This window comes from Ursus maritimus, unplaced genomic scaffold (genome assembly GCF_017311325.1).
Source record: "Ursus maritimus isolate PB19 unplaced genomic scaffold, ASM1731132v1 scaffold_26, whole genome shotgun sequence".
NCBI classification, from domain to species: Eukaryota; Metazoa; Chordata; class Mammalia; order Carnivora; family Ursidae; genus Ursus; species Ursus maritimus.
Window position 1 is genome coordinate 17,325,197 of NW_024425119.1, and position 12,250 is coordinate 17,337,446.

Sequence of the window (12,250 nt, forward strand, 5' to 3'; positions counted from 1 at the left end):
GCCACAGTCTCCATGGCAGGGTTTCTCTGGTTAATGTTATAGCTACTTGCTCTGGCAGAGCCCAGATCAATTATCTATATGGTGGAAGTACGGTACCAGGTTTTCAGTGTAAATTTTAATGATACAGAGGGACAGAAGGCAAAGGCTAGGACTACTTAGAAATAAATGCTTATATTAAGTTGTTTCTGAAAGTTGAAAGCTTTAAAATATTACGGTTTTTACTATATTATATCGTATAATATCATGTTTCCAATTAGGAAATTATTTTAAACTTTTACTTGGGGCTGATGTGGGCAAGAAAAGATGATAAGATGAGAGAAGAGTTTCTTTAATTACTTCATTTCTAATAGCTGGATATCAAAGATATCACTAAAATCCAACAAATGAGGCAATAAAAAAATCTTAACATATGTAATATTAGTGTTAGAGAAACACTAAGATCACCACATTGAATATAATTGGGTGGTAGATGAAAGAAGAGTGCAAAAGATTATGCACACTAATTTCATCTGTTTCTATTAGGAAACAAATATTGTCAAAAAAATAAAAGTCTAAGAATATTAAATAAAAGTAACCACTAAAACAAAAGTAAAAGTTTTTCTAAGTATCACAAGTACATAAAAATAAAAACAAATTCCTGAGCCAAAGACTGTCTTTAAACATCATAAAAACAAAAATGTTGTATTTCTTTAATAACAAAACAGTAAGAACAAGGAGGAAATGAATCCATTATATGAATAAGTATAAATGGACTTAACTCATCCATAAAGAAAAAAAATTTCCAACTGGAGCAAAAATATTAACCATAACTCTATACTTTATGTAAGAACACACCTAAGATAAAATGATATTTAAAAATTGAAAATTAAACTCCAAGCATAGGTATATTAGGCAAATCCAAAGACATGGAAACCAGAAGTCACAGTCTTAATAAAGAAATGGTGGCATTTAGGCCAAGAAGCATTGAATTAAACAAGAATGCAATGTTAAACTCTAGTAAGTACAATATCCTCAATAAAGATATGAGCAGTTATATATAAATAATGGTTTTATATATATATATATAAATATATATATATATATATATATATCAATTGTATGGCAGCAACAGACAGAAATTATGGAACATTCAAGAAAAATACACAACAGACAGGTAATAGGATATTCTAATTCACTTCTTTTGATTTATGAAAGACTGGGTGGAAAATATAAGTAGATACATAGAAAATTAGTAAAATTAACAAGACAAATTTATTAATTTATATCAAACTCTTTGTCCTGAAAATCATGAAAATAGATTATATATTAGGCCACAAAGAAAATTTCAATTAATCCTAAAAAGTAGAAATAGTACAGACACACTTTCTAATCATAAGAAAGTAAGGTAAGAATTTAATTTTAAAAATTAAAATTTAAAAATTAAAAGCTAAAAGATACTTGTTTGGAGATTTTAAAAAATAAGCTCTCTTCAACAACTCTTGGGCCAAAAGGACTTAGAAAACAAAATTGCAAGATTTCAAAAGAATAGCTATCCCTCTCAAAAACCACAGGAGAAAGATAAAGAAGTGCTCAATAATTGGAATAATTAGAATAAGACCATAAAACGAACCAAAGGAATACAAAAAAAAAAAAGAAAGAAAGAAAGAAAGAAAGAAAGAAAGAAAGAAAGAAAGAAAAAAAGAAAACAAATGGATGAAGATTCAAGTAAAGATTAATGAATTAGAAGACAGAAAACAGCATAAGTAAATCTGGAAGCTAAAGGTAAACAATAAAGAAGCCAGTGGTTAAACTGATCAAAAGAATGGGGACAAATGCAAATATATAAAATACAAAAGGAATCAAGAAGTAACCATAGAAAAAGATGAAACTGAAGAATACTAAGAGACTACTTTGTTCAAGTCTACAAAGCTAAACTTGTAAATCTGTCTGAAATAGTGTTCCAGGAAAACACAATTTACTCTCCCTAGAAAAGATCAAATTTGATAGAAAAGAAAATGCTTCAAAAAGCAATCTTTAGAACAGTACCTAATTCAGATGATTTCCAAAGGGATTCTACAAAACCCTTAAAAAGTAGATAATTCCACTGTTATTTAAACAATTCCAAAGCAGAGAAAAGTAAGGAAATTTTTCCAGATTATTTTTATGAAGCACATAAGTATTTATGCCAGTAGTTTTAAGGATGCAAGAACAGCAAAAAAGGAACCACAACCTAATCTGACTTCTGAGTACCAATGGAAAATTCTAAGAAAAATATTTGCCAAAATAATCCATCAGCACAATAAAGAAATATAATTCACCAGGACCAGAAATGTAAGAATGGTTCAATATTGGTAATATACAGTATACGTGTTATCATCCTAAAAGATTTAAGGAGTTTAAGAAACAAGGCAGAGGATCATAGGGGAAGAGAGGAAAAAAATGAAACAAGACGAAATCAGAGAGGGAGACAAACCGTGAGAGACTCTTGATCTTAAGAAACAAACTAAGGGCTGCTGGAGGGGAGTGGGGTGGAGGGATGGGGTAACTGGGTGGTGGACATTGGAGAGCATGTGATGTAATGAGCACTGGGTATTATATAAGACTGATGAATCACAGACCTGTACCCCTGAAACAAAGAATACATTATATGTTAATTACTTGAATTTAAATTAAAAAATAAAAATAAAATTAACTAAAAAATTAAAAGATTTAAGGAGAAAATCATATGGTTGTCTCTATAGACCCTGAAAAGGTACTTGATAAATTTCAATAAACTTTCTTGACAAAGCACTGAAATAAGAATAAATGGTTAATGCTTTAACATGAGAAAATGTATCTATCTTGGCTATCCAAAGCCCACACCAGGCATGACAGGGAAACAGTGGAAAAGCGTTTCCGCTGAAGGATAAAGTAAGACACTATGCCATGATCATCACTATAACCGACAGGTGGCTCACTCTTTCACCTCCTTCACATCTTTGCTCAAAATGTACCTTCTCAATGAGAAGCACGTTGATCATCCCATCTAAAATTGTAACCTGACCCTTATTCTGCTAGTCCCCAGTGCCTTCATCATGTTCTGGGGTTTTTTTCTTATCATTTATCATAGTCAGCTTATCATAAATTTCACTTATTTATAATGTGTTTTGCTTTTTTTTATTTCCCTCACCACTGTAGAAATAGAAAGAGAGGAATTTTGTCTAACCTGTTTCAAGGGCCTAGAGCAGTGCCTTGTCCATAAAAGGTAAATAAATACTTGTGAAATGACTGTATGAAATTGAAAAAAAAATTAAAAGCAAACTTTGGCAAAAAGAAGACAAAACAATGTCTACCAGTAATATGATCCCATACCTAGAAAAATAAGAATCAACTAAGAATCTATCACAAATGATGAAGACTCATTAAAGGTATCAGGTACCAAATTGATATGTAGCTACCTATTACTTATTCTTATGTGCAATGGAATATAGATAAAAGAATAAAGGTAGAAGAAAGATCCCATTTGCAATAGCAGGGGAAAAAATACCTAGGAATAAACTGAACAGGAAGTGTGCAAGATCAAATGAAGAAAACTTTTAAACATTACTCAGGAATTACAAAAATGCCTTGAACAAATGAAAAGACAGCATGCTCTCATATAGGAAGATTCTACATCATAAAGATGTCAGGTATTTCTAATTTAATTTTGAATATATTTTTTTAAAATATTAATAGATCTATTTTTAACTAGATAAGTTAATTCTACAGTTCATAAACAAAAATAAACAAATAAAGGCCAGGAAAAATTAACAAAAGCATAGAGGTAAGACTAGCCCTATCATATACAAAACTCCTTACAAAGCCTCAGTAATTGAAACAGTGTGGTGTTAGTCCAAAAAGGATGAATAAATAGAACATAATAGAATGTCCATGAATAGAGTCAAATACATTCAGGGATTTAATATGTGGTCAAAACACTAAGGGAAAATTCAATAGTGCTGAGATAGCATATTTCACACCATGTGCCAGGATAAATACCAAACGGATGAAAGACTTCAAATGTAAATAACAAATCCATATATATAACAAAGAAAACATAGAAAAAATCCTTTACAACCTGAGGATGACTTAGTATAGTTATGACTACAAATCCAGAAGCCATAATAATTTTACAGGATATAAAAAACTATAGCAAAGTTTAAAAAAAATTCAAAGATAAATGACAAAATGGGTGAAATATTTACAATTTATCACAAACGGTTTTCTAATATATAACCATTTCCTAGAAGTTAGTAAGAAAAAGACCAACAACCAAATAGAATATTATGTAAAGAATTTGAAAAGATAATATGCACACAAAAAAATACAGAGGCTCTTAAAAGAAAGGATCCTCAAACTCACTCATAATAAAAATGCAAATTAAAATTACACTGATACCATTTTTAACTCATCAGATTGGCAAAAATTCAAAAATTTAATTAATAAGCTTGGTTACAAATCAGCAGGCACTCTTATACACTGTTGGTGGTGATGCAAATTGGTACAACCTCCGTGGAAGGTGATTTGGCAGCATTTATCAAAATTACAAATGCTAATACCCTTCGACCAGCAATTCTGCTGCTGGAAATTTATCCTATAGTATTTGTGCACAGGTATACAAAATGACATGTAAACAAAGCTGTTTGTTGCAGAATGTTTTGTAACAGCTGGAAAACATTGGAGACAACCCACTTGCCTATCAATGGGGAACTGGTTACATAAATTATGGCATTTCACATAATGGAATAATATGCAACTATATTTTAAAAAATAAAGAAGCTTTGAACGATTATAAAAATTTCTCCAAGATCTTTATGCAGAGTAGTAAATGTGCTATTCCTTCTGTGGAAATGCAGGGAGGGGGGCAATAAAAGTGCTTATTCATATTTGCTTATATGGAGAAACTTTGGAAGGATGTGTGTCGCTCTAGAGGGATATATGGGAAGCTAATGAAATAATGGTGGGAGAACTGGGTGGATAGGTATTAGGAATGGGAGGAAGGTGTTTTACTGTATACTTTTTAAATACTTTTGTATTTTTTAGTTATATGAATATATTATATTTTGAAAAAAGATTTTGAAATGCTGCTTTTTTAACATTAATGGACACATTGTGCATAATAAGTGCTATATTAGCTGCTAAAGTGTCATGCGTTCAAACATTTCAACACAGTCATCCTAGGATCGATAGCATTTTAACAGCTTTTAAGGTTATTATAAATGGTTGGATTAAACATAATCAGATTCACCAGACTAACTTGAAAGCAGAAAATCAAAATAATCCTGCATCTTCTTGTCCATATGAAACTATTCTCAAAATTCTCCCTCTTCCTTTAAATTCTTTCCCTTAGATTATTTCCCCTTCTTTGCAGCTTTACAGCATGATGTTCAAGAACATAGGCTTTAGAGATCATTTAACACTGCATGGTTTATTGTCTGCGTGACCTTTGACCAAATGCCTTGGTTTCCTCTTGTGTAAAACAGAAGTAACACAAACTTGATGTATTTGCTATGAGGATTGAGTTAGTTCATGTACATAAAGCTCTTAGCCCAATGTTTGGCATACAGTAAAAGTTCTAGAAGTACTAAGTACCTCTACTATTACCACATTGACTACTCAAACTTCCTGGTGGCCTGAATTTTAACTGAATTCTGAACTCTGCTGTGTCTTGACGGATACTGGTTACTAATCTTGCACTAGAGTTCAAAATGGAATATCACTTCAGTCAGTTCAAGTAACAGTTATACGGTGACTATTTAGACACTCAATCGTAAATTTATGCTAATTTCACACCTTCGAATTATAACTCCTCTGATTAAACACATTGAGTTTCTATGTAGTAATCTTTTCACTCTTTATTCAAAAATAACGTTCATTGTGCATCGAAAAGTCATCAGCATTTTTAACATGCTCATACCAAAAATCCAATTACATTTCTTTTTTTACTGTGAATGCAATTTACCTCAGCACTACACTCAGAATTATCTCATAGTATCTCTAACTCACAATGTCTCTCAGTCATTGTAATCAAATAAAAATATTTTAAGGAAGAATATTTTTATTATTTTTATGTGATTGCCATTTCAATTGTAAGAAACAATGCCAATTTTAGTTATTTCAGTGTCAATAATCCACGTTAATGGTAACATTAATTCATATTACCTACACACAGTATGTAAACTACTTTTACAAACATGTAAAAATCTTTGGAAAAGGAAACATACCAGTCAGGTTTAATTATCAAAGGTTAAAGAGGATTAGAGAACTGAAACTGACTCTCAGAAAACAATGTGGACCACAATGAGCCCACAGTAGAACATTGCCAAATTTCTTGTTATTAATAAACTTCTCTCTAACTTCCCTCAGAGAATATACAACCAGAGTAATCAATGGAAATATCAAAAGAACTACAAATTATGCTTAATTTTGGGGCCATAAACCAGAAATTTTTAATTAAAAAACCAAAGGCTTCATTTTAATGATGGAATGATATAACCTGAAAAAAATAAGACTACTTTTGTTATTAAATAAATGTTTAGTGTGACGTTATGGAGCAGGCACTGGTTTATATATCCCTTGGGAATATGGGGAAAAAGTAAGCCTTGAGGGACATTAAAATCCACTAAGCAAATTGAAGCATGTAAGATAATAATTATGATAAAAATATTAAGTGATAAGGGCTATGCTAGGGGAGTTCAAAGGGAGGTGACCACAGAGGCTATTTTGCATTTTAATTAGGCCTTTCAGAAAGATAAAAGTTCAATAGCCAAAAATGGTGGAAGAGGTCATTTCAAATAAAGAGGATAATATGAGCAATGACTGGATGGAAATAGCAGAGCATGTCTGTGGAATTGAACTTACAGACTACAGCATGGAACAGTAACAGTGGGAAATAAAAAACAAAGATTCAGTAAGAAGCAACAAGTCTGAAAAATTCAGGGTTTTTTTTTTTCATAAGCACTGAAAAGCTATGAATAGTACTTTGACCAAAAGAGTAATTTTAGAGAAATTGCAGGAGGAAGAATATACCAGTAATTGTGTACAGATAGATTTGGGTTTTAGGAGAGGAGAAGAGAATGTTCTAGTAGTTCAGACAAGAGATTCTTATGAGTCTGAACTAGGAGCTATGGAAATAGACAAGAAGAGATAAATGCAAATATATGGAGAAGAGTATTACTAATTGCAAACATGGATTGAGAGATTACATTGTGAAAACTTTTGAGTTTCTCGGTTGATCATCTCAACTACCCTGAAGTAGGTAACTATTATCTCCATTTTAAGGAAGTCAATTAACTTAGTCATAAGTTAATTATATACGCATAACATAGTCTTAAGTATAGTTCTGGGACCTGAACCCCAGGCTCACTGACTTTTAAAGCCAACACTTCATGCTCTCTAATACTTAAGCTTATTGTAGTGAATGTTGAGAAAACTGGAGCCAAAAATGGAACTAGGTTTTCAATCTTAAATAATAGGGAAAAATAATCAATCAAAATGAACACAAAATCCATCAAAAACAGAAAATATGAGGAGAAAGGGTTGGTTCAGGATGATTAGACACCAATCCCATCTTTTACCATCTCAGTTTCCTAAAGAGTATTATATTTTCTGAGTGATCTGAAGAATGTTTCTTTTGCATATTATTCATTGGTTCCATTTTAGTCTTTAAATGTTTAATTTATCCTGTGATGAACCACTTCCAATGTAACCCACCGAAATTTTATTACTTTATCAGGTGAGAAGTGTCCTGACAAGACGCCTAAGGTGCAGTTAGTGATATCACATGAGGATGCGAAGCTGACCATCCTAGTGAAACACATGAAAAACATTGTAAGTTTATTATTTCTAATAAGAAACATGTAAACCTGCATTTAGAAATCACTTTCCTCCTTCCGGCAATTAATGTCAACATTAGTGAGAGGAATGGGGCCAGCCACCAAGTTTAAGTGAGGAACAGTGGGCCAATTACAATGTTCTGCCTCAGTGTGATGGTGATCTCTGGGGTAAAGACTCTAAAATACTTTACAGGCAAAGTCCTAGAATGAAAATTAGACTTTATTCACAATGAAGCATCAGGCCAAATCTAGTGAAAAAGGTTTGAAAATGCGGGAATAGCTAGAGTATTAAAATCCAAAGGAAAAAAAGCTCGGTCCCAAGAATTTACATCTGTCTCATCCTGCTGAGCTTAGGGGAAGATGAACTCATCTTTTTAAATAATGCCAGTACCTTCTCTGTAAAGCCAGTAACTCTTAGGCTTTCCCCCCAGATGCCCACTGAGTACACTGAGTTTATACCACCAGCACTGTTACCATGTTCTGATGTAATTACTCAAAGATATATATTTTCCCTCAAAAAAATAATTTTTTTTTGAGGACAGGAACCCCATCTTTGTATCCCAGAACCTAGAACAACAATGGTAGTTAGGTTCTAAAGAAAACTAAAAGCCGTTCCATGATCCCCCATTCCTGAAGATGGGTCAAGTCAGAGGCATGGAGAGCAATTAGAACATTGTCATTAAGGGTGGAAGCTCTCTCCGTCACCGTGTAATTGATTAATGGGCCCAGTCTGTGTGCCGTATACGGTAAGGGATAACTCTAAGCCTAGCTACTTTTCTAGTCTTCCTTTAATCTACTCAAAACAGGTTCTCCATATGGTAAAACTCCCCAGGAGACTGCTCGATATAAAGAAAGTCAGTAACCCTATTTTGGCTCCATCCCTTATGCCTGTAAGTCTCCCACAATGTGCTTGGAAAAACTTAAAAGAGCAAACTCTTTTCATTGTGACGTGCATCTGGAACATACTAGAATTTAATAAATATCTGTTCGGTGAACAAATAGTTGGCATAATTTGCAGGGGATACATCCTTTACAAACAGTATTAGCAGGATATCCCAGGATGCTTTTTGTAAATCTGTGATGTTCATAATCTGCAATTTTTGTAATAGCTGGGCAGGTATTATTAGATGTGTTTTTGTAGATGTTTTACTCATTAAAATAATTATTTTCAGTTGCTTTTGATAAGATAATCATCTTAAATGAGAATAGGAGTTGTTTAAGGAATTCTTAGTCCGGGAAATGAAGATACAATTAGATATTATTTATGGCTATCTGAGTGTTCATAGACTTTGAGCATCTCTATAAATATATGTGATAAAGTAATAGAATGTTAGGAAATGGTGTAATCAAGTTAACAGAACTTATATTTGTATATGATATACGATTATTAATTGAAAATAGTCCTCTTGGAAATCATATATTTATTCTAGTAATGTCATTGCTCAAAACGGTTTTAGAACATCCCTCTTGACTTTGCTTTTAGACCCGGCACATAAACCACACAGTAAACTTGGTGATATTACTCAATAGTCATGCCTAATATTTGATCAAAAGCAGTATTAACCAATTTGGTCACCCATTTTATTCACTAGATAAAATCCCCAAATTACTTTTGACAGTTTTCAGAAATGCATTTTATAGTGAGATGGAGTTGCATTAACAATAAGAATATTCGAAACAAATGTGATGCAGGCCCTAAGGGAGGGAGAGAGTAAGAGCAAAAATTGAAGATTTAGTTCAACTGATGGGTAAGTGGCAAATGACCAGGTGAATCCTACCAAAAGTAAAAAAAGACCTAGGGCCTCTAGAGCCTATACATTGCCAATCTCCTCTGAAAGAAAGTTATTATTAATGAAGTGATACTTCTTGCAGTCTGACTTCTCAGTCTAAATGCCAGGTCCTCTCTTCTCCCCGGTCTCTTAGCATTGCCCTGGAATTCATTCCTATACCTCTTCTCTCTTCTATTCCCAGCCCTGTGGCTTTAAATATCACTAACATGTCTTTCTCGTCCAAATTTATAACTCCAGCTTGGAATTCTCCCTAAAATCCAGAGGTGGTTGTATAACTGATTACTCAACAACTCTAGTAGAAATTGAATAGGCATCACAAACTTAAGATACACCAAATCAAACTTCTGATTATTATCCCGTAAACCTGTTTCTTTTGCAATCTTTCCCATGTCATGAAAAAGCACCTTCATCCCACTATTTGCTCAACTTAAAGTCCTTAGAGTTGTTTTGACATCTCTCACAAGCTACAACCGATTGATCAGCAAGTTCTGTCGGCTCTGCTTTCACAATACATCCAGAATGAGGGGAGGGGGGTGAGGGAATGGGATAGGCTGGTGATGGGTAGTAAGGAGGGCACGTATTGCATGGTGCACTGGGTGTTATATGCAACTAATGAGTCATCGAACTTTACATCAAAAACCAGGGATGTACTGCATGGTGGCTAACATAATATAATAAAAAATACTATTACAATAGATCCAGAATGCCACCACTTTGCACCTTCACCGCTACCACAACTGCCATAAATGGTTCAAGCCACCATCATCCCCCACCTGAATCACTGCTGTAATCCCTTAACAGGTCTCCCAGCTTCTGCCTGTATTTCCTTCTATCTCTTCCTAACCTAGGAGCCAGAATATTCCTTTGAGAATAAAAGTCAGATCTTGTCATTCTTCTCTCATATCCTTCCCAGGGTAAGGCCTCACACCACTTACAATGAAAGCCATAGTACTTATCGATGATCACTGAGGCCCTACCAATCTGGCCTCTGTGACCTCTCCGACCTCATCTCCACGGACTCCCTCAAACACTCCACTCCAGCCTCGGTGACTTCCTTCCTGCTCCTTAAATAGGTCAGGCATGTTTCTGCCCTAGGACATTTGTACCTGTTATTCACTTTATCTGGAACGCTCTTCCCCAGGCTCATGGCTCAGTCTCACATGTCCCGAGGGACTATGTCTTACTGCCACCTTTCCAGTGAGGTCCTTTCTGACTCTTACATGTAAAACTGCAAAACCACTACTTGTTGCCACTTCCAAACTTCCTTTCCTTCTTTACTTTCTCCACTGCCCTGTATCACTGCTAAAACCCAAGGGGCTAAAACAGTGCCAAGTACATAGTAGGTGCTCAATGAATACTTTGTTGAATAAAAGAATGTCAAATTATTTCTGATGTGAACAACTAAGAATTAGGATCTTGTTCACCTTGCAAAAATCATCACAACAAAGTTCTCGTGCCTTGCATTTTTCACAGCTTCCTTTAAATGACTATTTTATTTCTTCTGCTTATCTGAAGACAGAGATAACGCTATAATATAAATGACAGAAAAATCTATTAATTGTCCACATATTTTCTTTGCTCATTTCAAGTTTTAACTGATTGCTATTTATTTTTGAGCCTTTAGTATTTTCACATGCTGAAGTAATCAGACTAAAGAAGTTGTGCTTCATTTTATTTTAATGTTAAAATGAATTATTCCGCCTGCAGTTCTGTTATATTTAATATTAAGTGTGATGAAAAGAATTGTTTACCTTATATTGAATCTTTGAAGCTTTGCTCTAAGAATCACTTCCCTCCTGTGAATTCACAAGCTAAAACAAAATTGCTAAAATTTTCCCCTTTTAAAGAAACCCAAAATGATTTACTCTGGTGAACAGAGACTGACAAAGTAATGCAGTTATTTAGAAACTAGGCCAAGATTTTTTAAATAATATTTCGGTTTATATAACAAAGAAACATATAAAAATCATTTAGATTGGAAAAATTTTTTTACATCTTTCTAGCATTTTCCCACATAGCCCACTATAAAATGCCTCTTCCATTGATGTCTGCATGTCTCTATGCACTGCAGTGTCTACAATGTCTCTCCTGGTGTCATGGATTCCCCTCATCTGTGTCACTTACACACTGTTTTCTTTTACCTGCTCCAGAATATGTGCATTCTTGAAAGCTCTAAAAGTAATCAATAACGATTCCAGATTCTTTCTGATATTGAATATGCTCATACTGTTAGAGACTCTTACATTGTAACAAAATAATATAATTTCAAGTGAGAAGCAAGGGAAGCATGACACACATCAAATGGAGTGCTGTTTAATCCTTTCATAAGACAAAATACAAGAGAATTGTTGCTATATGAAAATTAACAGGAGAAAAAATAGGAAATAACAGGTGTTGACAGGAATGTGGAGAAAAGGGAACCCTTGTGCACATTCCCAACAACAATGTAACGTAAATTGGTGGGAATGTAAATTGGTGCCCCTACGTTGGAAAATAGTGTGGAAGTTCCACAAAAAATTAAAAATAGAAATACCATATGATCCAGTAATTTCACTACTGGATATATACCCAAGAAGATGAAAACACCAATTTGAAAAGATATATGTACCCCTATATTTATGGCAGCAT

The 12,250-nt window shown here is 33.7% G+C and overlaps 1 protein-coding gene across 2 annotated transcripts in view; it reads left to right on the top strand.

Annotated features, from left to right (window-relative positions):
• The window catches only part of PIK3C2G (phosphatidylinositol-4-phosphate 3-kinase catalytic subunit type 2 gamma), a 318,577-nt gene that overhangs the window by 284,086 nt on the left and 22,241 nt on the right, over positions 1 to 12,250 (top strand). For both annotated transcript variants that reach the window (XM_008707062.1, XM_008707063.1), the window contains one exon: positions 7,733 to 7,827. In XM_008707062.1, coding sequence (XP_008705284.1) covers positions 7,733 to 7,827 — 95 coding nt within the window. The remainder of the gene's footprint in view (positions 1 to 7,732; positions 7,828 to 12,250) is intronic.